General features: G+C 39.3%; 1 protein-coding gene across 1 annotated transcript in view; it reads left to right on the top strand.

Annotated features, from left to right (window-relative positions):
• LOC117524317 (inactive dipeptidyl peptidase 10-like) overlaps positions 1-14,606 on the top strand; it is a 151,386-nt gene extending 136,780 nt beyond the window's left edge. Inside the window, exons 23-26 of the mRNA XM_034186080.1 lie at positions 4,833-4,891; positions 7,243-7,315; positions 11,436-11,509; positions 14,432-14,606. Coding sequence (XP_034041971.1) covers positions 4,833-4,891; positions 7,243-7,315; positions 11,436-11,509; positions 14,432-14,560 — 335 coding nt within the window. The 3' untranslated portion in view covers positions 14,561-14,606. The remainder of the gene's footprint in view (positions 1-4,832; positions 4,892-7,242; positions 7,316-11,435; positions 11,510-14,431) is intronic.
• The last annotated feature ends 11,890 nt before the right edge of the window (positions 14,607-26,496 follow it).

The raw sequence follows: 26,496 nt of genomic DNA, 5'->3' as shown, positions 1-26,496 counted from the left end.
CAAAGATAACGATACGTCTTTGGGATGGTTATGAGTAATTTTTTCTCTAATAGTTAAAATTTTGTTAGCAAAGAAAGTCATGAAGTCATTACTAGTTAAAGTTAATGGAATACTCAGCTCAATAGAGCTCTGACTCTTTGTCAGCCTGGCTACAGTGCTGAAAAGAAACCTGGGGTTGTTCTTATTTTCTTCAATTAGTGATGAGTAGAAAGATGTCCTAGCTTTACGGAGGGCTTTTTTATAGAGCAACAGACTCTTTTTCCAGGCTAAGTGAAGATCTTCTAAATTAGTGAGACGCCATTTCCTCTCCAACTTACGGGTTATCTGCTTTAAGCTACGAGTTTGTGAGTTATACCACGGAGTCAGGCACTTCTGATTTAAAGCTCTCTTTTTTAGAGGAGCTACAGCATCCAAAGTTGTCTTCAGTGAGGATGTAAAACTATTGACGAGATACTCTATCTCACTTACAGAGTTTAGGTAGCTACTCTGCACTGTGTTGGTATATGGCATTAGAGAACATAAAGAAGGAATCATATCCTTAAACCTAGTTACAGCGCTTTCTGAAAGACTTCTAGTGTAATGAAACTTATTCCCCACTGCTGGGTAGTCCATCAGAGTAAATGTAAATGTTATTAAGAAATGATCAGACAGAAGGGAGTTTCAGGGAATACTGTTAAGTCTTCTATTTCCATACCATAAGTCAGAACAAGATCTAAGATATGATTAAAGTGGTGGGTGGACTCATTTACTTTTGAGCAAAGCCAATAGAGTCTAATAATAGATTAAATGCAGTGTTGAGGCTGTCATTCTCAGCATCTGTGTGGATGTTAAAATCGCCCACTATAATTATCTTATCTGAGCTAAGCACTAAGTCAGACAAAAGGTCTGAAAATTCACAGAGAAACTCACAGTAACGACCAGGTGGACGATAGATAATAACAAATAAAACTGGTTTTTGGGACTTCCAATTTGGATGGACAAGACTAAGAGTCAAGCTTTCAAATGAATTAAAGCTCTGTCTGGGTTTTTGATTAATTAATAAGCTGGAATGGAAGATTGCTGCTAATCCTCCGCCCCGGCCCGTGCTACGAGCATTCTGACAGTTAGTGTGACTCGGGGTGTTGACTCATTTAAACTAACATATTCATCCTGCTGTAACCAGGTTTCTGTAAGGCAGAATAAATCAATATGTTGATCAATTATTATATCATTTACCAACAGGGACTTAGAAGAGAGAGACCTAATGTTTAATAGACCACATTTAACTGTTTTAGTCTGTGGTGCAGTTGAAGGTGCTATATTATTTTTTCTTTTTGAATTTTTATGCTTAAATAGATTTTTGCTGGTTATTGGTAGTCTGGGAGCAGGCACCGTCTCTACGGGGATGGGGTAATGAGGGGATGGCAGGGGGAGAGAAGCTGCAGAGAGGTGTGTAAGACTACAACTCTGCTTCCTGGTCCCAACCCTGGATAGTCACGGTTTGGAGGATTTAAGAAAATTGGCCAGATTTCTAGAAATGAGAGCTGCTCCATCCAAAGTGGGATGGATGCCATCTCTCCTAACAAGACCAGGTTTTCCCCAGAAGCTTTGCCAATTATCTATGAAGCCCACCTCAGTTTTTGGACACCACTCAGACAGCCAGCAATTCAAGGAGAACATGCGGCTAAACATGTCACTCCCGGTCTGATTGGAGAGGGGCCCAGAGAAAACTACTGAATCAAATCCACATAGTTTTTTAAAAAAATAAAAAGGTAGGATACTTTTCTAATAGACCTTGTATGTGTGTATGTATGTGCCACGGTCTGTGTTCACAATGCACAGCCACAGTAATTAAGCATTCGACACCAAATTTGGTAGGGTGACTGGTGGCACCAAGGGGGAGGTCACTGGGGCCCTTAGGTTGAAAGCGTACGGGCGTCAACACACACACACACACACATGGTCAGCCTTATAATACTGGATCATGACCCGCTCACTTCAGCCCTTATTATCATAGTACACATGGTACTCAGGTCAGGTAGGTCATTTGAGTCTCATGAATGTCACAAATTGCTCTATAAAAATTAATGATGACAGCATTCACACAATCACATTGCAATGCAAGTTACTACACCTTAACTAAAGTGAGATGAAATATACAATGACATGGATAAAATTTTTCTCTATTACCCGTGCATAGAAAGGGTAACTCAGCTAGTTACAAATAAATACATAATGAATTTATGTATTTATTTCTCTCTTTTGTACACATATGTACAAGTGAATTATCTGTGCTGCAAAAAGGATGTTATATTTTACCTGCTTGTAAAACTAACTACATTGTAGTTCTTACAGTTTTCATGTATTTTTAATATTTGATTGAACCATTTGTGCAATAAGGCCTTACTTTAACACATTTATTGATTTCACCTAATTACTTATCCAGGACTTATTGATTTTCAGTTGTTGCTAATTTCCTTGTTACAGAATTTGTACGGATTTTGTACTGTGTGTCTGCAGCTCAGAGCTGATCGATTCAATTTCTGCTAGATTGATAAATATACAACCCCTGGCAAAAATTATGGAATCACCGGCCTCAGAGGATGTTCATTCAGTTGTTTAATTTTGTAGAAAAAAAGCAGATCACAGACATGACACAAAACTAAAGTCATTTCAAATGGCAACTTTCTGGCTTTAAGAAACACTATAAGAAATCAAGAAAAAAAGATTGTGGCAGTCAGTAACGGTTACTTTTTTAGACCAAGCAGAGGAAAAAAATATGGACTCACTCAATTCTGAGGAAAAATTATGGAATCACCCTGTAAATTTTCATCCCCCAAATTAACACCTGCATCATATCAGATCTGCTCATTAGTCTGCATCTAAAAAGGAGTGAACACACCTTGGAGAGCTGTTGCACCAAGTGGACTGACATGAATCATGGCTCCAACACGAGAGATGTCAATTGAAACAAAGGAGAGGATTATCAAACTCTTAAAAGAGAGTAAATCATCACGCAGTGTTGCAAAAGATGTTGGTTGTTCACAGTCAGCTGTGTTTAAACTCTGGACCAAATACAAACAACATGGGAAGGTTGTTAAAGGCAAACATACTGGTAGACCAAGGAAGACATCAAAGCGTCAAGACAGAAAACTTAAAGCAATATGTCTCAAAAATCGAAAAATGTACAACAAAACAAATGAGGAACAAATGGGAGGAGACTGGAGTCAACGTCTGTGACCGAACTGTAAGAAACCGCCTAAAGGAAATGGGATTTACATACAGAAAAGCTAAACGAAAGGCATCATTAACACCTAAACAGAAAAAAACAAGGTTATGGTGCCTTTCCAATGAGATTTATAAAGATGACTGCCTGAAGAGAACATGTAAATTTCCACAGTCATTGATGATATGGGGCTGCATGTCAGGTAAAGGCACTGGGGAGATGGCTGTCATTACATCATCAATAAATGCACAAGTTTATGTTGATATTTTGGACAATTTGTTATGTGTCGGACGCAGCTCGGAGAACCGACCAGCGTTTGAAGGACCCAGTATGAAATAAGCAGAGCACGGTACAAAGGCTAACTGAATTTAATACATAACAGTGAAAATGTGATAACAAAAAGATGCGGCCTGGCGTGGTGCGCTCCCAGCAGCGCTAACGGTCCGGAGCCAGAAGCTGTTTCGGACCCAAGGACCCCGCCGACACCCCCCAGGTGGCCGCAACAACCGAGTCTGTGAAAGAAGGAACCATTATGTGAGTCCACACTCTACACACAGAACACTTAAAGGTGTACAAACAGCAAACACTTCCTGGCTTGATTGCTGATCAGCTTCCAACCTGCAGGCATGGAACATCCAGTTCACAAAACTCCACCGCAGTGGAAGCTGATACATGACTAACAAACAGCTCAATACAATAAGGTGTGAGGGACACCACATTTACTGACTGTATAACTGTTAGTCACAAAATCTAACGTACCTCAGGAAGTGTGCTGACGAGCGTGAGACCTCACCCCCTCCTCTTTCACAGACTGTGCATCAAACCTGGACGTTTCTCAGCAGCCGCTGCTGATGAGATGGCTCCCGAGACGACGATCTCACCCGTCTGGTCACAAGGTCGAGTCTCTGGCAAATACACACTGTGCACTCCAGTCTTAAATGCCAACATGCTCCAATCCATCCAGATGCACCTCAGCTGTGATGTCCTGACGAGTCGCAGGTTGATCAGGGTGAGGTCCTGACAGCCTCAGCACACCGTCCACTCAGTCCCAATGCACGCCACCTGGGAGGAAAACAAATAGACAAACAAACCGGCAGCCAGGCCCCCCCCAGCCATATAACAGAATTGAAATGATGTTTGGGGATGATGAAATCATTTTTCAAGATGATAATGCATCTTGCCATAGAGCAAAAACTGCAAAAACATTCCTTGCAAAAAGACACATAGGGTCAATGTCAATGAGCAGATCTGATTTGGATGCAGGTGTTAATTTGGGGATGAAAAATTTACAGGGTGATTCCATAATTTTTTCCTCAGAATTGAGTGATTCCCTATTTTTTTTCCTCTGCTTGATCTAAAAAAGTAACCGTTACTGACTGCCACAATCTTTTTCTTGATTTCTTATAGTGTTTCTTAAAGCCAGAAAGTTGCCATTTGAAATGACTTTAGTTTTGTGTCATGTCTGTGATCTGCTTTTTTTCTACAAAATTAAACAACTGAATGAGCATCCTCTGAAGCCAGTGATTCCATAATTTTTGCCAGGGGTTGTAGTTGTATGAAACTGAATTCAACACAACACTTTAATTAATCATCTGGTGTTTTTTTTTTTCTCTCTCTCTTCTGAAAGGGTCTGCCTTCAGTGAAAAATACTTTGGGATTCAAGAAAAAAAGGAACACAAATACCAAGTACTGCATACCTGCATTCTATAATGTTTAGTTTTTAATTGTTTTCATATTGTAAACATTTGGAAATATTGTTGTGGACAATTATAAACAAGGGTTGAACCATTACAACCCAAATCGGAAAAAGGATTGGACGCTACTTAAAATGCAGGGGGGAAGGCGTGATGTTTTACATTGACTTTGATTTCTAGTATTTATTATAACAAGATGAACCCAGAATATGTCATGGTTTGTGTGGTCAGCTTCATTTAATTTGTGAATATGCATCCATTTCTGCATTTCCCACCTACAACACAATTCCACAAAAATATAGATTGGGCAATTCAGGGTAATTCAGGGCTACAATAAAATTAAATAAATAATATTTGCAGGTTGATATCAAATATGAACAACTTCACAACCAGACTTGGAAAAAGACACTCAAATGACCCACAATTCTAGAAGGAAATTGTACGTACCGCATCAGTGGTTTGAAGGTTGATGATTCTATAAAGAAGTGGAGCTCATTGAGGGATAAATTAATCCAGAAAAAGAAGCTGTATTTGTGGTATATTGCATAAAGATGCAACGGAGAACTTTAAAAGAGGAATGCTCACGTCAACGTCACTGCATGGCCATGGAGTTACAGAGTTGGAGATGCATAAATCAGGCTTTAACATATCAAGGTACCACTCTGCAGCAGACTTAGAAAAAAGAGTGACTGACCAAATGTAATCCTTTTTAATGCACATAAATGTCGCTTATTTAAGGCAGGCATTTATTTTTTTCAGACGAAGACAAACCCGGTCATTAAAGGAGGCAGGTCCCAATTCAAGGTCAGGTTTTTAATCAAGGAAATACCTAAACCTAATTGGTGCTGGGGATTCCCCATAGATGGTTCAGCGCCTCCTGACTGTCAGTGGCAGTTCTACACTGAATTACTCCCCGTGCAAGACCCTCCACCCTTAGTGCACCCCTCCAAAGAAATGGCCATTTAAAAAAAATACTTAATTATTATTTTGAATACTTTAGAAGTGCCCCTAAAATTGCAGTTGAAATTGACATCAAAAGACCGCAGGCTACAATATAACTGTACAAAACATCCATGAATTACAAATTTGAATGAACATGCCCTGCTGTATTCACTTAATCCAGTTCTGTCCCACATTGGTTGTTTAAATATTAAACAGAATATGCTGTAAAATACAATACAATATTTTATTTTATTAAATTAATTATACATTTTGTTGAACCACCATGTTATGTGGTTATGGTTAACAAAACTAGATTAAGTACATATATCTTTTAATTTGTTAAAGTGTACACAGCATAACATGCAGGCACACAAAAAAGGTCAGATTCAAGTCACTTCAGCTAATAATGCAAATGCAGCTCAAGTTTAAACCCTCCTTAGAAATATGCAGGCTGTCCTTTCTGCAAACGTTTTGTCCTGAGAAGGCAGTTTGTCCTCTCCGGTGAGATTCTGGTACTTCCACCCTGTCTGTTCGCTTTCAAGCACCTTTTCCTTTATAAACTGGCTGCCTACTTCTGCCTTTGTTTTGGTGCTGGATGATCTGTAGAGAAATGTGGAGCAGAGCTGTGGTTCTGGTTCTGTGTTGCATCCTAAGTGGACTTTGCCCTGCCACAGGAGATGCTGTAGAGCTGGATAGTAGGATCTCTCTGAACGGAGCAGGATGCTCTGTCCAGAGCCAAAACGGAGCAAACCGCATGGCAAGGACAGCCCCTGTCCCCGGGGACAACCCAGGAGACAGCCATGCTCCAAACCTCTTACACTGCTTCTGTTAGGTGAAGACCAAGGACTAGGTGGAGAGATTATATCTCCACACTGACCTGGGAACGCCTCCGGATCCCATGGTCAGAGGTGGTCAGTGTGACCCAGGAAATGGAAGTCTAGGGTCCCCTGCTGGAGCTGCTGCCTCCGCAACCCGATCCCAGATAAGCAGTTAAAGATGAGTGAGTGAGTGACAACAAAATGTGGAAAAAGTGAACCACTGTGTATACTTTCTAGATGCACCGTATCTTCTACAATATCTCCACAACCAATAGGGCTACAAAGAAGCTTATTGGGATCAGCAAAATATTTGTAATTGATTTTTATAAGTGATGACACAGTTATGTCACAATGAAGTCATAAAGGGACGTCACGTTTAGTCAAAAACATACATTTTCCCTGCGCTCCAGCTTTACCTGATTTGGGTTTGTAGTTTTTTTCAAATTGTGAAATGAGAACATTTCAAATAAAAACTCTTTTAAACATAATAATAACTGCTAAATAGAAGCTGTTGTTGTGATGGTATTCACATATAATTAATAATATTGCTCTTTGATGGCTAATTCTGTACTACCTCCAACAGATTTCCAGTTTTCTGAGGAACATCACAGCATCAAATCAGGTGAACTTTCTGATCATCCACAGCACAGCAGATGGTGAGTAAACAGGAAATGTTTGGCCAATTTTTCTTTCCCTCCTATTGATAGGGAGGGGTGTTATTTAAAAAAATTTGGAAATCTATAAATGTTTGCATGGAATATGGAAATATACGTACATGGAATAAACTATAGCAGGATAAATTTTGGATCATTTGGTTCCAAAACCCATATGGACAGAGCGTTTGAAAATTTCAAGTAAAGCGTGTGTCGTATATGTGCTGTTGACGTAGAAAATCACTCTGTTGCTTATAATTAGTTCATTGTGGCCTTGTCATTCTTTACATGTGATGATTATACTCAACTGATGTTCCTGAAATAAAAACTACATAGATTTTGTTTGTTACAATTGATCGTAACATTCATTCATTCATTCATTCATCTTCTTCCGCTTAGTCCAATTAAGGGTCACGGGGGGCTGGAGCCTATCCCAGCAGCCATAGAGCGCGAGGCGGGGTACACCCAGGACAGGACGCCAGTCTGTCGCAGGGCGACAAACAGACAAACAATCACAGACACACCCACACACACACCTATGGACAATTTAAAGATTCCAATCCACCTAACCCGCATGTCTTTGGATGTAGGAGGAAACTGGAGCACCCAGAGGAAACCCATGCAAATACGGGGAGAACATGCAAACTCCACACAGAAAGGCCACAGGAATTGAACCCACGACCTTCTCGCTGTGAGGCAACAGTGCTAACCACTAATCCACCATCCTGCCCTGATCATAACATATGTACTAAAATTAGGTTTTTTTGTCAATTACTCTTAAAAAAACACCAGATAGGCTTATTGTTACTACGAGGTCTGTTAGAAAAGTATCGGATCTTTTTATTTTTTGCAAAAATCTGATGGATTTGAATCACGTGTGCTTGCATGAGCCAACCTTGAACCTTCGTGCGCATGCGTGAACTTTTCACGCCTGACGATTGCGTCATTTCCTGGTAAGCAGCCTTTGTGTGGGACGTGTGCTGTGTGCCTGGCGGATTTTCATTTCAAGGCAAAAGACGGAATGACTGGAGCAGCGCCGCATCAAATTTTGCCAGAAACTGGGCGACAACCAGGTGGAAACCATTCGGATTATTCAGACGGCTTTCGGTGACAATGCTATGGGCATCACACAGATTAAGGAGCGGTACAACCGGTTTAAAGACGTCCGCACAACGGTGGAGAGCGAGCCACGCTCCGGTCAGCCATCAACATGCTGAAATGACCAGGTCATTTCCAAAGTGAATGCTGTGGTGATGCGGGACCGTCGTGTGACTATCCAAGAAATTGCGGAAGAGGTGGACATCAGCATTTTTTCGGTACATTCCACTGTGACAGAAGATTTGGCCATGAAAAGAGTGGCAGTGAAATTCATGCTGCTGCTGACAGCGCAGCAAAAGTGCTTTGTGTTGAAGCCTCACAGGACATGTTGTGACATGCCCGCCTCTTCCACAATTTCTCAGATAGTCACACGACTGAAAAGTCACTGAAAGCCGTCTGAATCATCCAAATGGTTTCCACCTGGCTGTTGCTCAGTTTCTGGCAAAATTTGATGCAGTCGTTCCGTCTTTTTCTTTTTCCTTGAAATGAAAATCCACCGAGCGCACAGCACACGTCCCACACAAAGGCTGCTTACCAGAAAATTATGCAATCGACAGGCGTGAAAAAATTCACGCATGCGCACAAAGGTTCAAGGTTTGCTCATGCAAGCACATGTGATTCAAATCCATCAGGTTTTTGCAAAAAAATAAAAAGGTCCGATACTTTTCTAACAGACCTCGTTTAGAAGTTGAATATAAACTTGGGGTCAAGCAACATTTGGAGCCAAATTTCAAGTCTCTAGGTACAGCGGTTCTCAAGATATGACATTTTTGTCGATATTTTTGGCAATTTTGGAACCCGATATCTTCACCGGCTCTGTCCATATGGGTTTTTGGAACCAAAACACACAAAATTTATCCTGCTATGGTTTATTCCGTGTATATTTCCATATTCCATGCAAACATTTATAGATTTTCAAATTTTTTGAAATAACACCCCTCCCTACTATTGATTGAGAGAAGTTAAGACAATGCAGTGTGAATGCAGACAATAATAAAGCAATGTGGATGTGTAGTATGGTTGACTGGCTGTTAAAATCTTATCATGGGCTTGAGTCTGGTATTGCCTTGGCATGATTGTTTATTGTGACTTTTGACATTTTATTATAGCATTCCTAAATGACAAAATAACCTGTTGAGAAAAGGTACAGTGTACATTAAAAGACAAACAAATATGGAAGTACAGGCTTTTAAAAACAAGCATATAATGCACGGTATTCCTTCTGAACAGAGTTCTTTTATGCCACTGTGTAGAAACTGGCTGTGAGGTGCTTCATCTCAGCGACTCAATGCATGAAAAGAAACTATAGAGAGCTGCTCACGATGGCACAGACAAAATCTCAATGGCAAGAGAGCCAGCACTTGGTTTTCAAGAAGCGTTGTGTGATACAATAAGCACAAAAGAAAGTTCACAAAAATGTATTATTAAGATCAGGATAAAATGGTTGTGTGAGAGTTTAACTTAAAGCAATGATTTTGCTAATCCTAGTGCCAACATTTGCAAATATGGAAATTGAAGTTGGAGTGACTCACAAAATATCACATCTTCAGGACATTACATAAGTTAAATGGACTGCATTTATATAACGCTTTTTCATCTGCATCAGATGCTCAAAGCACTTTGAATGCATGAGGCACGAAAACAGGTACGAGACTAGTCCTTTACTTATTGAGTATTGTTGCATCAAACAATCACCTTCGATGTAACACATGCGCACAGATGTAGGTAAAAAATTGAGATGCACATGGACATGAATTTGAAACAAAGTGTTGTTATTGAATTCCTGCACCTGTGGACACTCACTGATGAATGTGTGTTGTCTATGGCAGTGCCTGTGTGGATGTCACCACAATCAGAAAGTCAGCAAGGAGTTTGAAGGGTGAAAGTCCAGCCATAACAAGTCTGCAAGACCAGGCCTGTCGTGGGGCTCCCCATCACAGCCACAAATGCACAGAAACAAATATGGGTGCGATGGCATTGTCCTCACATAATGTTTGGAACATTGTGAACATTGACTGATATGTGGACATTTTGCAAAAGCTGTGCACTCTGTTCAATTCATTTTCAGTTTTCGGGGGGTGGGGTGTGACCCACTGCTTGGGCCATTGTCACAATTGCAAAGTCTTTACAAAAAATGAGAAGAAAAAAAACAGAGGAAACAGAAAAAGAAAAACTGAAAAATTAGAGAAGCAACAAAAAAGAGTCCATTATCTCATAATCTAAATCTTTTTCTCAAGGTGTGGCATGAATGCAAAAAGCTGAAGAAGAAGTTAATTTCAGAAAAAAATGTCTTTGATTGCGGCAGTGTCTGGGTTGGGGGCGGCCAGATTTGAGTCCGCTGTGTCCATGTTTGGCCAGTTCGTTCTGTCAGGATGCGTGACATGAAACAAACAGGATGCTGGACACGAAGGCAGACTCATGGACTCAGGAGTTGGAGTAAAGAAAAAGGCTTTATCTTGGAAAACAGGCACAGGATCGGTACACAGGTTGACAATCAGAGATGTAAAGGTAAGAGGGAAAGGAGAGGCTGAGGTGTGGTTGAAAAACAAGCAAGGTTCTATCAAGATCTATCAGTCATGGATGCACACACATGCACTAAATCCTGGAGACAGTGGTATAAAGAGAAGAAAATATTCTTTATGGAATTCCCACCAGATGAATATGGTCCCTTCATTAAAATTAACTGGAGTTTTAAACATGTTTAAAAATAAACCAACATTATATTGCTTGGATTAAGTAAAAATAAAAAAATGTCAGTTTAGTGAAATTTGAATGGCTGCATAGCTTTAAGCAATAGCACCCAATGTGTGTAGGATTTGTGGAAAATACTGTAGTACAGTTGTTTGAGTGCATTGCTGGTGTATAAAAGCTGTTTAGCTGCACAAAATGAAACAACCAATTGCTCGACATTTATTTCAACCAAAGCATTTAATTGCTGAAGTCAGTCTGTCTGTGTAAATGTAATAATAGACTGAATATCTGTTACATCACACCGTGATGAATGCATGTTAATTATCTTTTTCAGCAACTGTTCATTTCCAGCATTCTGCCGAGTTGGTCAAATTTCTTTCGGCATCAAATGTCAGCTACACTCTCCAGGTGAGCATTGCCATTTCCTCTTAATTCAAATGTTGCTCATGTTGACACATTCAAACAACAAAATCTGTCTTTTGTCATTACATTCTAAAATGATGCATATTTCCTAAAACCATTTTGTGTCCAGTTACAGTCATAAAAACACATATTGGAAATAAATGTGGTCATTTTCCTCGTTTCCACAGAAAAATCATTTTGTGTTGTTCAGCTTCAGTTTATTATGCCCCTCTTCAAAAGAAGGCTTTGATGCCTTTCAAACAACATCAAAGTGTATTTTGTTCAGTCTGATGTGTCTGGATAGATGTCTCGTGTGTCTCATGCAGACAACAAAGTTGTGTGTATGTGCTGATGCTCCCATCACCCAAATTTGAAAACTTCAACTGCAACTGAGTACATCCCAAAAAGTTATTCATTGGATTTTCTAACACCCTTATTTCATTTAAAAAACAAAAAAAATTGACCCATGTGGACTTTATTCATTACGTCCAGTTTCACAAATAGGATTCTCTGGGCTTGACAGTCGACACTCAAAAAACTGATTCTGTGTAGCCCCAACTAAATTACATTAAATTAGCTTGCATGGATGTGCTTTTTTTGTGTTGAGGCTACATATCTTTATTAAATGGAAATTGTGCACATAATTTAATTGGGTTCATCCAGTGAGTCAGTTTTTTTAGTGTAGGCACCATCTGAAGACACTTATACTGGAGAAACCCTTTCACTTAGACAAAAATTAGGAAACAAAGGGGATATAACTGAAAAGGAACGCCTTATTTCTGCACTCAATAAACTGTCTCATTGGATTGGATTTCCATCTAATAAATATATGTAGTCTCAACTAAATTAAAATAAATTATCTTGCATTCATGCAAAATAATTAAATTTAGCTTGCATGAATGTGCTTTATTTGAGTTAGATGGAAAGATGGAAATTAGATGGAAATCCTGCTCATAATAGAATTGAGTTCAACCAATGAGTCATTTTTTGAGTCAGAATACTATTACAGGCCTTTTTCACTGGCTGTACAGCAAACAGGCTCCATTCTAGTCCACGCAAGAAATTTTGAGCTGCTCATTGTGTTTCCATCAAAAATAAACTAACTTTAACCCTCTGGGGTCCATGGGGTGTGTTCTTGATTTTAATAGACACAACTTAAGTAATGCCTCTTCTAAGGTACAACCCCAATTCCAATAAAGTTGGAACATTGTGTAAAATGTAAATAAAAACAACATACAATGATGTGCAAATCCTCTTCAACCTATATTCAATTGAATACACCACAAAGACAAGATATTTAATGTTCAAACGGATAAACTTTATTGTTTTTGTTCAAATATTTGCTCATTTTGAAATGGATGCCTGAAACATGTTTCAAAAAAGCTGGGACAGTGTTATGTTTACCACTGTGTTACATCACCTTTCCTTCTAACAACACTCAATAAGCATTTTGGAACTAAGGACACTAATTGTTGAAGCTTTGTAGGTGGAATTCTTTCCCATTCTTTCTTGATGTACAAATTCAGTTGTTCAAACAGTCCGGGGTCTCTGTTGTCATATTTTGTACTTCATAATGCACCACACATTTCCAATGGGTGACAGGTCGGGACTGTCGGCAGGCCAGTCTAGTACCCGCACTCTTTTACTATTATGCCACTAAGTCACTATTATAATATTACTATTATGAATGTGGCTTAGCATTGTCTTGCTGAAATAAGCAGGGACGTCCCAGAAAAAGACGTTGCTTGGATGGCAGCATGTGTTGCTCCAAAACCTGGATGTACTTTTCAGCATTGATGGTGCCATCACAGATGTGTAAGTTGCCCATGCCATGGGCACTAACACACCCCCATACCATCCCAGATCCTGGCTTTTGAACTTTGCGCTGGTAACAATCTGAATGGTCTTTGTCCTCTTTTGTTCAGAGGACACAACATCCATGATTTCCAAAAACAATTTGAAATGTGGATTCATCAAACCGCAGCACACTTTTCCACTTTGCGTCTGTCCATTACAAATGAGCTCATGCCCACAGAAGGCAGTGGCGTTTCTGGATGTTGTTGATGTATGGCTTTCACTTTGCATGGTAGAGTTTTAACTTGCACTTTACACAATGATGTTGGTTTTTAATGCAGTACTGCCTGAGGGATCGAAGGTCACAGGTATTCAGTGTTGGCTTTCGGCCTTGCCGCTTACGTGTAGAAAGTTCTCCAGATTCTCTGAATCTTCTGATTATATTATGGACTGTAGATGATGGAATCCCTAAATTCCTTGCAGTTGAACATTGAAAAAACATTGTTCTTAAATTGTTGGACTATTATTTCATGCAGTTGTTCACAAAGTGGTGATCCTCACCCCATCGTTGCTTGTGAACGGCTGAGCCTTTTGGGGATACTCCTTTTATACCCAATCATGAGTGTCCTCAGTTCCCAAACACTTATTGAGTGTTGGAAGGAAAGGTGATGTAACACAGTGGTAAACATACCACTGTCCCAGCTTTGCAGCTGAACAAAAAATTGCTGGATTTTACAGTGAATGCTGACGGTGTAAAGGATGTCCTTGACTCCAATAGTTCTGCTCAAAACTCGTGGAAACACAAAGTGGTTCTCTAGATGTCTCCAAGGTTCAAATAAACATGAACAACTCCAGTTCCTGAACTCAATACTTGGTGGTAAAAAAGCTCTGTTAGTGGTTTTCCTTTTATAACTCGTGGGTAGATTAACATTGTGTTCCACTATGAAAGAAGATAGCCAAACAAACATCTCTGAACATTATCCTTCAGCATTAAATATTTCAAAATTAATTGGTTTATACTGAATAATTTGTGATGTGATATCCTGTGGCATTTCTTTTTCTGGCAAAATAGAAAACAAATTCATTTTTTAAAAATAAATGAATAAATTACCTTAATATCTTATTCCTTGATAGATTTTCCCAGATGAAGGGCACAACTTTGCCTCTGTTAAGAGTCTGCGATACATGCTAAATTCAGTGATTGCGTTCTTTGAGCGCTGCTTTAAGGATGTTGTTCCACTGAAATCTAAGCGTGGTGACTGAGCCAACGATACAGTTTTGTAATTGCAAACAAGGACGTGTCAACCAACTGTTCTCATCAGACACTGCAGAGCTACTGTGCTTCCTGGGGGCCCCGAAGGCAATAAGACGGCATTAAGACAAGTGGTTTGTGCTTGGAATCAAAAGATGGCATCGTAATTTCAATGAAAAGGTGTTGTTTGCATTGTTGCTTTTATCTAAAGGCCTTTACACAGAAAGAATGAATGACAATAATGGTTTTATGGAGGTAAATCTGCCATTTTTAAAGATAAATATACTAGTTACACACCATCATCTTTAAACACTGTTGAAAAATGTGCTTGTCAAATATGTGGTTTAATCATTTCAGCACAAAAAGTAGCTTATTTCACAAAATCTAACACAGCCAATTTTTTTTTTTTTTTTTTTTTTTTTTTGATGTTCCAAATGTAAACACATCTAGAATTCACTAGTTCAGTGCTACAGCTAATTGTAGCTATATTAACAGAAGCTAATAAATGTAAATGCTGGTCCTATGGAATCTTTCTGATCCACCCACCACTAAAAGGCTCCAAACATTTGGGATTAAGAGGCTAGAACAGACATATTTATACCTGCCCTTTAAATGTGTTTTGAGTGATTTGATTTTTTTGTTGTGGCAATCCCTCAGTGGTGAGGAAGAGTGTCCCGAATGACATGGTGGCCATGGTGAAAATCTACATTCAGGGTCAATTCGAGAAATGCTTTCGCAGGGGTTTGTTTAAAGTGGGAATGTCATTGCACGCCAACAGATAGTCCTTGACAGATTCTTAGTCTGGTCCGATGGCTGAGAAACGATGGAGGGCCAAGACCTTCACAGCCACCTCCTCCACCTGATCCACCTTTGAGGTCCACAGAGCCCCATTAGCCATCTTATATTCAGAGTTCCTTTTGGGCCCTCATGATTACTGTAGCAGCCAGAGGGCACACAAGGTCCACACTGTATTTTACCCCAAAAGGCAATCCTCGATGTGAGCCATTACCAAGGTGTCATGATGCGGAAGAGGGGTTTGATATTGGCACCCAATTCTACACCCAATTTGACACTCATGTTCAATGGGTGAATGGATTACAACTGCATAGTGCATGATCACACAAGGTAGTACGAGTGTAGACACATTAATACCAGCTATACATGTAACTAGGTTAAAATCATATCTTCACCCAATCTAGTAGAAACATATTTTTAATGCCAAGTATAAATGTGGCCTAGAGCACTTAGGCAGTCACTAAATGACAAAATAATTATTATGTTAATATATATTATTTCTATATTATATTATTATTACAGAAATTGCATTTTATTTTGAACAAACTTTTTTAACAGTAAGCAGTGAGCTAGTTACTTCATTTGAGGGATTTTGAGTACTTTATCTTGTTTAAGAGTTTGCTGTTATTTTAAAATGTGACAATGGTAGACAGAGTGAAATCTGTTGTCTCCACATATTTAACTGGCATTGTACAATGGACTTTTAGGACACTTATTTATGAAATAAACACCCCCAGAAGAGGGTTGTCCACTCTGAGTTTAGAGTGTTGATTGCTTTACTCCAAAATAACACATACTGAAATTCCTAAAAGCAAAGAAAAAAAAATCAACTTATCTGAGAATTGAGCTTTATTATGTGCACTTTGTGCTGTGGGGCAGTTGGTGGCCAGAGAACCTGACTAACCTGAATTGCATCCGAGCAAAGCCCAATAAAATTAACCATCCATTGTACAATCACTTAAACTCTATATTTATTGGTGGTGAATATTTGATGTCAAGCTTTAAGTGTAAACTAGATTTCTATTGGTTTAATATTCACAAGAAAAATTTTGGATTAATTAAATTTTACCCCAAATTAAGTTGTTGTATTTTCTGGAGTATAAGTCATGCCTTTTTTTCTGTATTATCAGCTCTTTAATTTGAGATTTTTGTGGAGTTCATTTTATTATTGGCATTTATTCTTTCATTATTAGAGTTTCTTTTGTTTAGTGCTTTGATTCTTGGGAAAGCCCTATATAAATATTGTTATTCTTATTAACAACGGATGTGTAATCAGTATGTCTGGTATTTATATTTGTGTATTTATATTTGCAAACTTTTTTTTACTTTCACTTTTGATACTCTGTGTGCTTCTTACCCTGTGTGATGCTATATAATGCTGCTGGAACCTCAATTCTCCTGAGGGAGTTTTGTCAGATAGTGCACCATAATGCTTCCATTTCTGTTTTTATTGATTTAACTGAAATCGGAGCAATATTGACTTTTAAGTTATTCATGTGACAATTCAAATGATTGTTTAGGTGTGTTATATTAAAGGTGGTGAGCACTTGCTGCCTGTCATCCATTATTTCACATTTTATCATTGTATTTCATTTTTGTCATATTGTATAGATCTTTTTCACTTTGATATTAAACAGCATAACATTTTAAAATGAATGTGTAAAACTACCAAATTTGTTTTCAATGCACAAAAAGCTAATTGCAAAGGAGTGTGCATTTTTTATCATTAACACTGCATGTAAAGTGTATCATAACAATAATACCATTTAATATATTTTAATCAACATGTTCTAGTATTGTGTGTAGTTCCTTTCATGAATTATTTTTCCTTTTGAGTTTCACAATCTCAGATTTATTCCTGTTGCACTGTAAACTAAAGGAAATGTCAGAAGGACACAAAAATAAAGACATTGGAAAATATGTTGTACATCCTGCATAACCAGATAGGTTGAATCTGTAGCTAACTGATCCCTGATCAGCATGACGCAAGCTTCTGCACTGCTTCAGTCATATTTCACATATGTCACCCATTATTTTGTTTAAATTTTGGAATAAATTGTTAAACTACTGAAGCTTTTTGTCTGTGTGCTGCTCTATTATCCTGCTTAAAGGTATGGGCCTGTCAAATTTTTAAGATTTAACTCAGAAAAAGAATGTTTTTTGCACCACTGTCATTTTTTCTTCATTAGCCTTTAAATGAGGGATTCGTAATATAAAATTGGTAACATGATCAAAATTCACGTAGTCTGGAGAGCCATGAACTACATTTGGTAGTGACCCATAGTCTATGGTGACTACAGCGACATCATCGCGTGAGGCTTTCCACAACTTGCAAGAGGGATGCTGTGAAGCACATGACGGCAGCCAGTCAGCATAAAGAAAGGCAGCGTGACGTCAGCTGCTTGCTGGCTCAAACAAAATAAACCAAGACGGCAGAAAATGTTCCAAATAAGCTTATTTCTGTACAACTCTAATATTTTTCTCATATATTTTGTGGAGGGTCATGAGAAATAAACACTTCTAAATAAAACAAAATGCAAGTTTTGACACCAGATAACACCTCTGAAGTGATTTACAAGACATCTTATGGATGTTAGCATGCATGCCTCGTGCGGACATCACACAACACCAAAGGTAATTTCCATTTATTTCAAAACCTCATGCATGCATTCACGCGCTTCCTCCTGCAGACAGCATTAAAAGGAAAAGAACACCATGTAAGCCCCCCAGATAAATACATTCTCTTCATTAAAATGAGCTGCAATTTTGCAACATTTCAAAAACAAAGTAACATTATAATGCTTGGATTTGGGTAGAAAATAAATTTTGTCATTTAGCGATATTTGAAAGGCCGTGCAGCTTTAATGTTTGTTTGACAGAACATGAATTGATCAAATGGGAAGTGAGCTTTAACTTGCATGTTCATGTCAAAGCTGTAATCTGTGTGGCATCTTTATTATTTATTTACTGCTGATATCTGACAGTCTAGTTGTCCTGATGGTGGTTCATCAAGCTTCAGAAGGAGAAACATGCCACTCAACTTTCATTTCATAAGCCGATGAATAAGAGCTGTTTTACTTCAGGTTGTTTCTTGAATGAGATTTATATTTCCTGTATATTTTATTTTGAAATTTGCTATTTATTTTTAGCTACAGAACAACAAGTATAGACTCTTCTGCCACACTCTGAGGCAGAACGTATAGTATACAAACTTTATGCACAGTGTGATATAATGTGTGTTCAAGTATCCAAAACATCCACATCTCTTGAACATTTTATGTAGAGTATAAAGGATGACATGGATATTATAATAGGATTACATTGTGGTTGGGTGCGTTTTAACTCACCCAACTACAACATAACTCTATTATTATAACTGTGCACAACTTAAATAAAAATAAATTAGTTACTTCTGTAATCTTTTAAAATGATACAAACAAAATCTGCGCCATCACTGATCTGGGTCTTTTTAAATCTAAATTAAAAACCTTCCTTTTTAGAATGGCTTTGCACAATCAGCAGCACTGACATTTTATTCGGTTCTTATCTGCAAATAATTTGGATGTTTATTTTTCTTGATGTGTCTGTTTTAAATTTGTATATTGTCTTAAATTATTCTTTAGGTTTTTTTTATCTGACTGATGCATTTTGGTCACCCTTTGGGTTATGGAAAGGGCTATATAAATAAATTTTTGTTGTGTGGGCCGCTGAAGAGGAGGTACTGCTGGCCCACCACCACCAGAGGGAGCCCTGCCTGGAGTGCGGGCTCCAGGCACCAGAGGGCGCCGCCGCCTCACGGGAGCAGCCTCGGTGACAGCTGTCACCCATCACCTGAGACAGCTGACGGCAATCATCAGTGGGGTATATCAGCAGGACGGCATCTCCACCTCATCGCCGAGATATCGTTTCTACCGGAGAGGTAACATATCGAAGCAAACAGAGTACATATTTTTGGATTGAGCTAGTTTATTGGATTACTGTTCCAACGAGAGGTGGAGGTACCTTTCCTGCTGTTCGGAGTTCTGGGTGCAAACGCGCCTCCATCTAACTGTTCTTTGTTCCTCGCCAGCAGTACCAGGTCCGACACGTGGAGGCAGTGGCCACCTGGGAGTTCGGGACTTGGCGGCTCCAGTATTCCCGGGGTCCTGTGGCGGAGGAAGCCGTGTGGTTCCGGTCTTACCTTGGAGAGGCGTCTCCTATCTTCGAGCCTGCCCACACGACACTTTTGTGAATTGACTGTTGTCCATTTCTGTAATTGGTTGTATTCGTTGTGCACATTCACAACAGTAAAGCGTTGTTATTTTGACTTACTCCATTGTCCGTTCATTTGCGCCCCCTGTTGTGGGTCCGTGTTCCTACACTTTCCCAACAAATTTTGAGTGATTGATTGAAAATGCTTTTAAAAAAATAGCAAAAATAAAAACATAGCAAATTTTTTTTTTTAAATAAACAGGTAAGTAAATAATAATACAAAAAAGAAAAAAGATGTTTGATATATAAAAATAAGAATTTCAAAACATCATCATAGGCCGTGTTAACTCCCAAAACGTGAATTAGCTGCAAATCATGAATTATCAGCAAGCCGTTAAATGCAAAACGTGAATACTGAAAAAATATCTTCCACAAGGTCAACACGGGTCTCACAAAACGTGAATATCATTCATGATATATACAGTAGTGTTCAGAATAATAGCAGTGCTATGTGACTAAAAAGATTAATCCAGGTTTTGAGTATATTTCTTATTGTTACATGGGAAACAAGGTACCAGTAGATTCAGTAGATTCTCACAAATCCAACAAGACCAAGCATTCATGATATGCACACTCTTAAGGCTATGAAATTGGGCTATTAGTAAAAAAGTAGAAAAGGGGGTGTTCACAATAATAGTAGTGTGGCATTCAGTCAGTGAGTTTGTCAGTTTTGTGAAACAAACAGGTGTGAATCAGATGTCCCCTATTTAAGGATGAAGCCAGCACCTGTTGAACATGCTTTTCTCTTTGAAAGCCTGAGGAAAATGGGATGTTCAAGACATTGTTCAGAAGAACAGCGTATTTTGATTAAAAAGTTGATTGGAGAGGGGAAAACTTATACGCAGGTGCAAAAAATTAGAGGCTGTTCATCTACAATGATCTCCAATGCTTTAAAATGGACAAAAAAAAACAGAGACGTGTGGAAGAAAACGGAAAACAACCATCAAAATGGATAGAAGAATAACCAGAATGGCAAAGGCTCACCCACTGATCAGCTCTAGGATGATCAAAGACAGTCTGGAGTTACCTGTAAGTGCTGTGACAGAAGATGCCTGTGTGAAGCTAATTTATTTGCAAGAATCCCCCGCAAAGTCCCTCTGTCAAATAAAAGACGTGCAGAAGAGGTTACAATTTGCCAAAGAACACATCAACTGGCCTAAAGAGAAATGGAGGAATATTTTGCAGACTGATGAGAGTAAAACTGTTCTTTTTGGGTCCAAGGGCCATAGACAGTTTGTGAGACAACCCCCAAACTCTGAATTCAAGCCACAGTTCACAGTGAAGACAGTGAAGCATGGTGGTGCAAGCATCATGATATGGGCATGTTTCTCCTACTATGGTGTTGGGCCTCTATATCACATACCAGGTATCATGGATCAGTTTGGATATGTCAGAATACTTGAAGAGGTCATGTTGCCTTATGCTGAAAAGGAGATGCCCTTGAAATGGGTGTTTCAACAAGACAATCAAATCAAATCCATTTTATTTATATAGCGCCAAATCACAACAAACAGTTGCCCCAAGGCGCTTTATATTGTAAGGCAAGTGCATACAATAATTACAGAAAAACCCCAATGGTCAAAACGACCCCCTGTGAGCAAGCACTTGGCGACAGTGGGAAGGAAAAACTCCCTTTTAACAGGAAGAAACCTCCAGCAGAACCAGGCTCAGGCAGGGGCAGTCTTCTGCTGGGACTGGTTGGGGCTGAGGGAGAGAACCAGGAAAAAGACATGCTGTGAAGGGGAGCAGAGATCAATCACTAATGATTAAATGCAGAGTGGTGCATACAGAGCAAAAAGAGAAAGAAACAGTCAGTGCATCATGGGAACCCCCCAGCAGTCTAAGTCTATAGCAGCATAACTAAGGGATGGTTCAGGGTCACCTGATCCAGCCCTAACTATAAGCTTTATCAAAAAGGAAAGTTTTAAGCCTAATCTTAAAAGTAGAGAGGGTGTCTGTCTCCCTGATCCGAATTGGGAGCTGGTTCCACAGGAGAGGAGCCTGAAAGCTGAAGGCTCTGCCTCCCATTCTACTCTTACAAACCCTAGGAACTACAAATAAGCCTGCAGTCTGAGAGCGAAGCGCTCTATTGGGGTGATATGGTACTATGAGGTCCATAAGATAAGATGGGACCTGATTATTCAAAAGCTTATAAGTAAGAAGAAGAATTTTAAATTCTATTCTAGAATTAACAGGAAGCCAATGAAGAGAGGCCAATATGGGTGAAATATGCTCTCTCCTTCTAGTCCCTGTCAGTACTCTAGCTGCAGCATTTTGAATTAACTGAAGGCTTTTCAGGGAACTTTTAGGACAACCTGATAATAATGAATTACAATAGTCCAGCCTAGAGGAAATAAATGCATGAATTAGTTTTTCAGCATCACTCTGAGACAAGACCTTTCTAATTTTAGAGATATTGCGTAAATGTAAAAAAGCAGTCCTACATATTTGCTTAATATGCACATTGAAGGACATATCCCGATCAAAAATGACGCCAAGATTTCTCACAGTATTACTAGAGGTCAGGGTAATGCCATCCAGAGTAAGGATCTGGTTAGACACCATATTTCTAAGATATGTGGGGCCAAGTACAATAACTTCAGTTTTATCACAATGACCCCAAGCACACTATTAAACTATTAAATGAGCAAAATCTGGGTTCCAAACCAACAAAATGAATGCCTTGCAGATGTGAAGAAATCATGAAAAACTGTGGTTATACAACTAAATACTAGTTTAGTGATTCACGGGATTGCTAAAAAAGCAGTTTGAACATAATAGTTTTGAGTTTGTAGCGAGAGAAAAGGCTGGATGATGTAGTCAGAGTAAATCAGGAAGTAAAAGAGATTAGCAAGGAAGAAGTGAGGGCTGCTATGAAGAGGATGAAGAGTGGAAAGGCAGTTGGTCCAGATGACATTTCAATGGAGGCATGGAAATGTCTAGGAGAGATGGCAGTAGAGTTTCTAACCAGATTGTTTAATAAAATCTTGGAAAGTGAGAGGATGCCTGAGTAGTGGAGACGAAGTGTGCTGGTTCCTATTTTCAAGAACAAGGGTGATGTGCAGAGCTGCAGTAACTACAGAGGCATAAAGCTGATCAGCCACAGCATGAAGTTATGGGAAAGAGTAGTAGAAGCTAGGCTTAGAAAACAGGTGAAGATCTGTGAGCAGCAATATGGTTTCATGCCGAGAAAGAGCACTACAGATGCAATGTTTGCTCTGAGAATACTGTTGGAAAAGTACAGAGAAGGACAGAAAGAGTTACATTGTGTGTTTGTGGACTTAGAAAAAGCTTATCATAGGGTGCCAAGAGAAGAGTTGTGGCATTGTATGAGGAAGTCTGGAGTGGCAGAGAAGTATGTTAGGGTAGTGCAGGACATGTACAAGAATAGTGTGACAGCGGTGAGATGCGCAGTCAGAATGACAGACTCATTCAAGGTGGAGGTGGGATTACACCAAGGATCAGCTCTGAGTCCTTTCTTGTTTGCAGTGGTGATGGACAGGTTGACAGATGAGATCAGACAGGAGTCCCCATGGACTATGATGCTTGCAGATGACATTGTGATCTGTAGTGAGAGTAGAGAGCAAGTTGAGTCTAGTCTGGAGAAGTGGAGATATGCTTTGGAGAGAAGGGGAATGAAAGTCAGTAGAAGCAAGACTGAGTACATGTGCGTGAGTACATGTGCGTGAATGAGAGCGAGCCCAGTGGAATAGTGCAGTTACAAGGAGTAGAAGTGGTGAAAGTAGATGAGTTTAAATATTTGGGGTCAACTGTTCAAAGTAATGGAGAGTGTGGTAGAGAGTGCAGGCAGGGTGGAGTGGGTGGAGAAAGGTGGCAGGAGTGATTTGTGACCGAAGAATATCAGCAAGAGTGAAGGGGAAAGTTTACAAAACAGTAGTGAGACCAGCTATGTTGTATGGTTTAGAGACAGTGGCACTAACAAAAAGACAGGAGGCAGAGCTGGAGGTGGCAGAGCTGAAGATGTTGAGATTCTCTTTGGGAGTGACAAGAATGGACAAGATTAGGAATGGACATATCAGAGGGACAGCTCAGGTGGGACGGTTTGGAGACAAAGTCAGAGAGGTGAGATTGAGATGGTTTGGACATGTGCAGAGGAGGGACCCAGGGTATATAGGGAGAAGGATGCTGAGGATGGAGCCACCAGGCAGGAGGAGAAGAGGGAGACCAAAGAGGAGGTTCATGGATGTGCTGAGAGAGGACATGCAGGTGGTTGGTGTGACAGAGGAAGATACAGAGGACAGGGTGAGATGGAAACGATTGATCTGCTGTGGCGACCCCTAACGGGAACAGCCGAAAGACGAAGAAGTTTTGAGTTTGTACTATTATTGTGAATGCCCCCTTTTCTACTTTTTTTTACTAATAGCCCAATTTCATAGCCTTAAGAGTGTGCTTATCATGAATGCTTGGTCTTGTTGGATTTGTGAGGATCTACTGAATCTACTGGTACCTTGTTTCCCATGTAACAATAAGAAATATACTCAAAACCTGGATTAATCTTTTTAGTCACATAGCACTACTATTATTCTGAACACTACTGTATATATATATATATATGACTTGGAGAACGCATTTGGAATTGTCTAAAAAGTAATTATTTGTATATGTATTTGTATTTATATTGTAATGGCTTGGTAAAACAGTTGCATTTTCATTCCTTTTTATCTGTAAAATTATATTTATGATAGATTTTACAGCTTGTCATAATTGTTCAGATGAGCTGCGCTGTGATTTGCTGACACTCTGACTCGGAGTGACACTCAGTGTTTTTTAATTGTTTGTGCAATGATCACGTGTAGTTCACAAAATGAATGCGTGCCAGGTATTTTGTACATTTCAAAACCTTCTTTGTGCACTTGCACGCAGTCCGCACAATTTCCAACAGTTTACAGTGAGTTTACTCTCTGGCACGGCAGATTGTGTGCCAGCGCTCGGATCAAATTTGTGCAAGTGTCAAGGTACCTTAACAGGGCTATTCCATAGGGCACCATTCTACAATGATTGGCCCGCAGACCAAAAAAATGTAAAATGGGTTGAAACAAGCTGACTTATAAAGTGCAGACCTGGCAACCCACCCAAAAATGAAAGAAAGGCTCTGAAAAACTGCAACAAATGCTGCTTCAGCTTCAAATTTTTACCCTGATGGTGCACGATCAAACAGACTTCAAGCCATAGTCACTACAAATGTCCCGTTTGTAGAAGATAGAACACGTTTGAAGCCGTTAAGACGACGACTACCTGGAAGTCACCATGTACTCTCAACAATTTTGAGAATCGAGATGAAATTTTTATGCAGTTCAAAAATTGGATCCCAATTTCAAATCTGGCACAGATGACGGCCATAATGAATGTACACCAAGTATGGGCAAAGATGTTTCAAGAAATTACTGTGATGTTTCAAAACACACCCTGATTTGAAATTCAGGATTAAAGGGGTAAAGAACAGGGTTCTGTTGACGAGTCCCATAAGCTTGACAGATACCACCCCAGACGTTGCCATGTCGGTCTTACATAACCTCAAAAGGATCCCGGCTTGTGGTTTTACCAACCGGCAGGAGGATTTCCCCTGCAGTCACTGGAACTTTCCCCAGAGTCAGTCCAAAGGCAAAGTTGTATGTAATCTTTAATAAATGGATGAGAAAAAAAATACTTTAACGGTGGTTAAAATGGTTAGTCCCATTGAGCTTGAGATATTTTTTGCAAGGGGGACCTGGACAATTACAAAGTTTCCAATTCACCTAACTAGCATGTCTTTAGATGTGGGAGGAAACTGGAGCACACCCATGCAAACTGCACACGGAAAGGCCACAGGTGGGATGTGATCCCACAACGTTCTCGCTGTGAGGTAACAGTGCTAACCAGTATTCCACCATGCTGCCCCAAAAAAATGATTTAATAAAAACAAAAAAATTAAGATGGTTCCTCTGAATATTGAAATGCTTAAATATATGACAAAAATTGTAATTATTCTTGGAAATATTGGCCATCTTGAACTTTGCGATGGTTAAAAAGCTGTTTTGAAATGGAGATCCCAGGTGGATGTCCATGCAAGTTTTGATGTTGCTTTGCTATTTGCATAAACCATCTGCATATTTTTATTGCATTAGCACGGTGGGGAAATTCAAAATCTTTTGTAAGGTCTTCTCCTTTTCTCACGCTGTATAAGCGATCAAATAATACATAAATCACATTATTTTCATAGATTTTCTGCTAAAACCAAAAAGGTTATGGAATGGTAACTCTATCACGGTGGGATTAAGAGGCTCATATATGCTGATCGAATTCATCGGCGTTTGCTCAGCTCCTGCAGTAAAAAGATTTAAGAGTTTCTGTCCTTCTGCAGAGTCGACATCTGCTCGACCATTAAGGCCGGCAAAGTGTGCACTCTGATTAATGAATGCAGACACAGTGTTGATGCCGTGACAACGATGGCTCTAAACAAGTAGATCCTGGCTGCTGAATCATTACGGCTGGCATCCTGAGGCCACAACACAACATCTCCGCTCTTTAATACGAGTCCAAAGGTGAAGGAACAAAGACACCTAATTGTAAAGTGTGAGGACGATGATTGGATTATTCATCCTCTGACTCAATCGATGCTGGAAACAACTGATGCTGATGCGAACCTCTGCTGCAACATCCATCACGATAATATAGTCATTATTTTTTTGAATGTTTTTATTTATAATCATCACTAGAGGACAATCACAATAATCCCAGACTTTGAACCCTGCCCCATCCCTTTTAAAACAGCAAAAAGAACAAGAACAAGCATTACAAAATCCATATAAGAGGAAAATCAACTGCTGAAAAGAAAATGTAAAATCAATAAAACGATACAAGACATTTAGGTCAAATTAATCCATCCCTGTAGACTAAACTT

Source organism: Thalassophryne amazonica, chromosome 14 (assembly GCF_902500255.1).
Source record: "Thalassophryne amazonica chromosome 14, fThaAma1.1, whole genome shotgun sequence".
Classification (NCBI taxonomy): domain Eukaryota; kingdom Metazoa; phylum Chordata; class Actinopteri; order Batrachoidiformes; family Batrachoididae; genus Thalassophryne; species Thalassophryne amazonica.
This window is presented reverse-complemented; position numbering and strand designations above follow the sequence as displayed.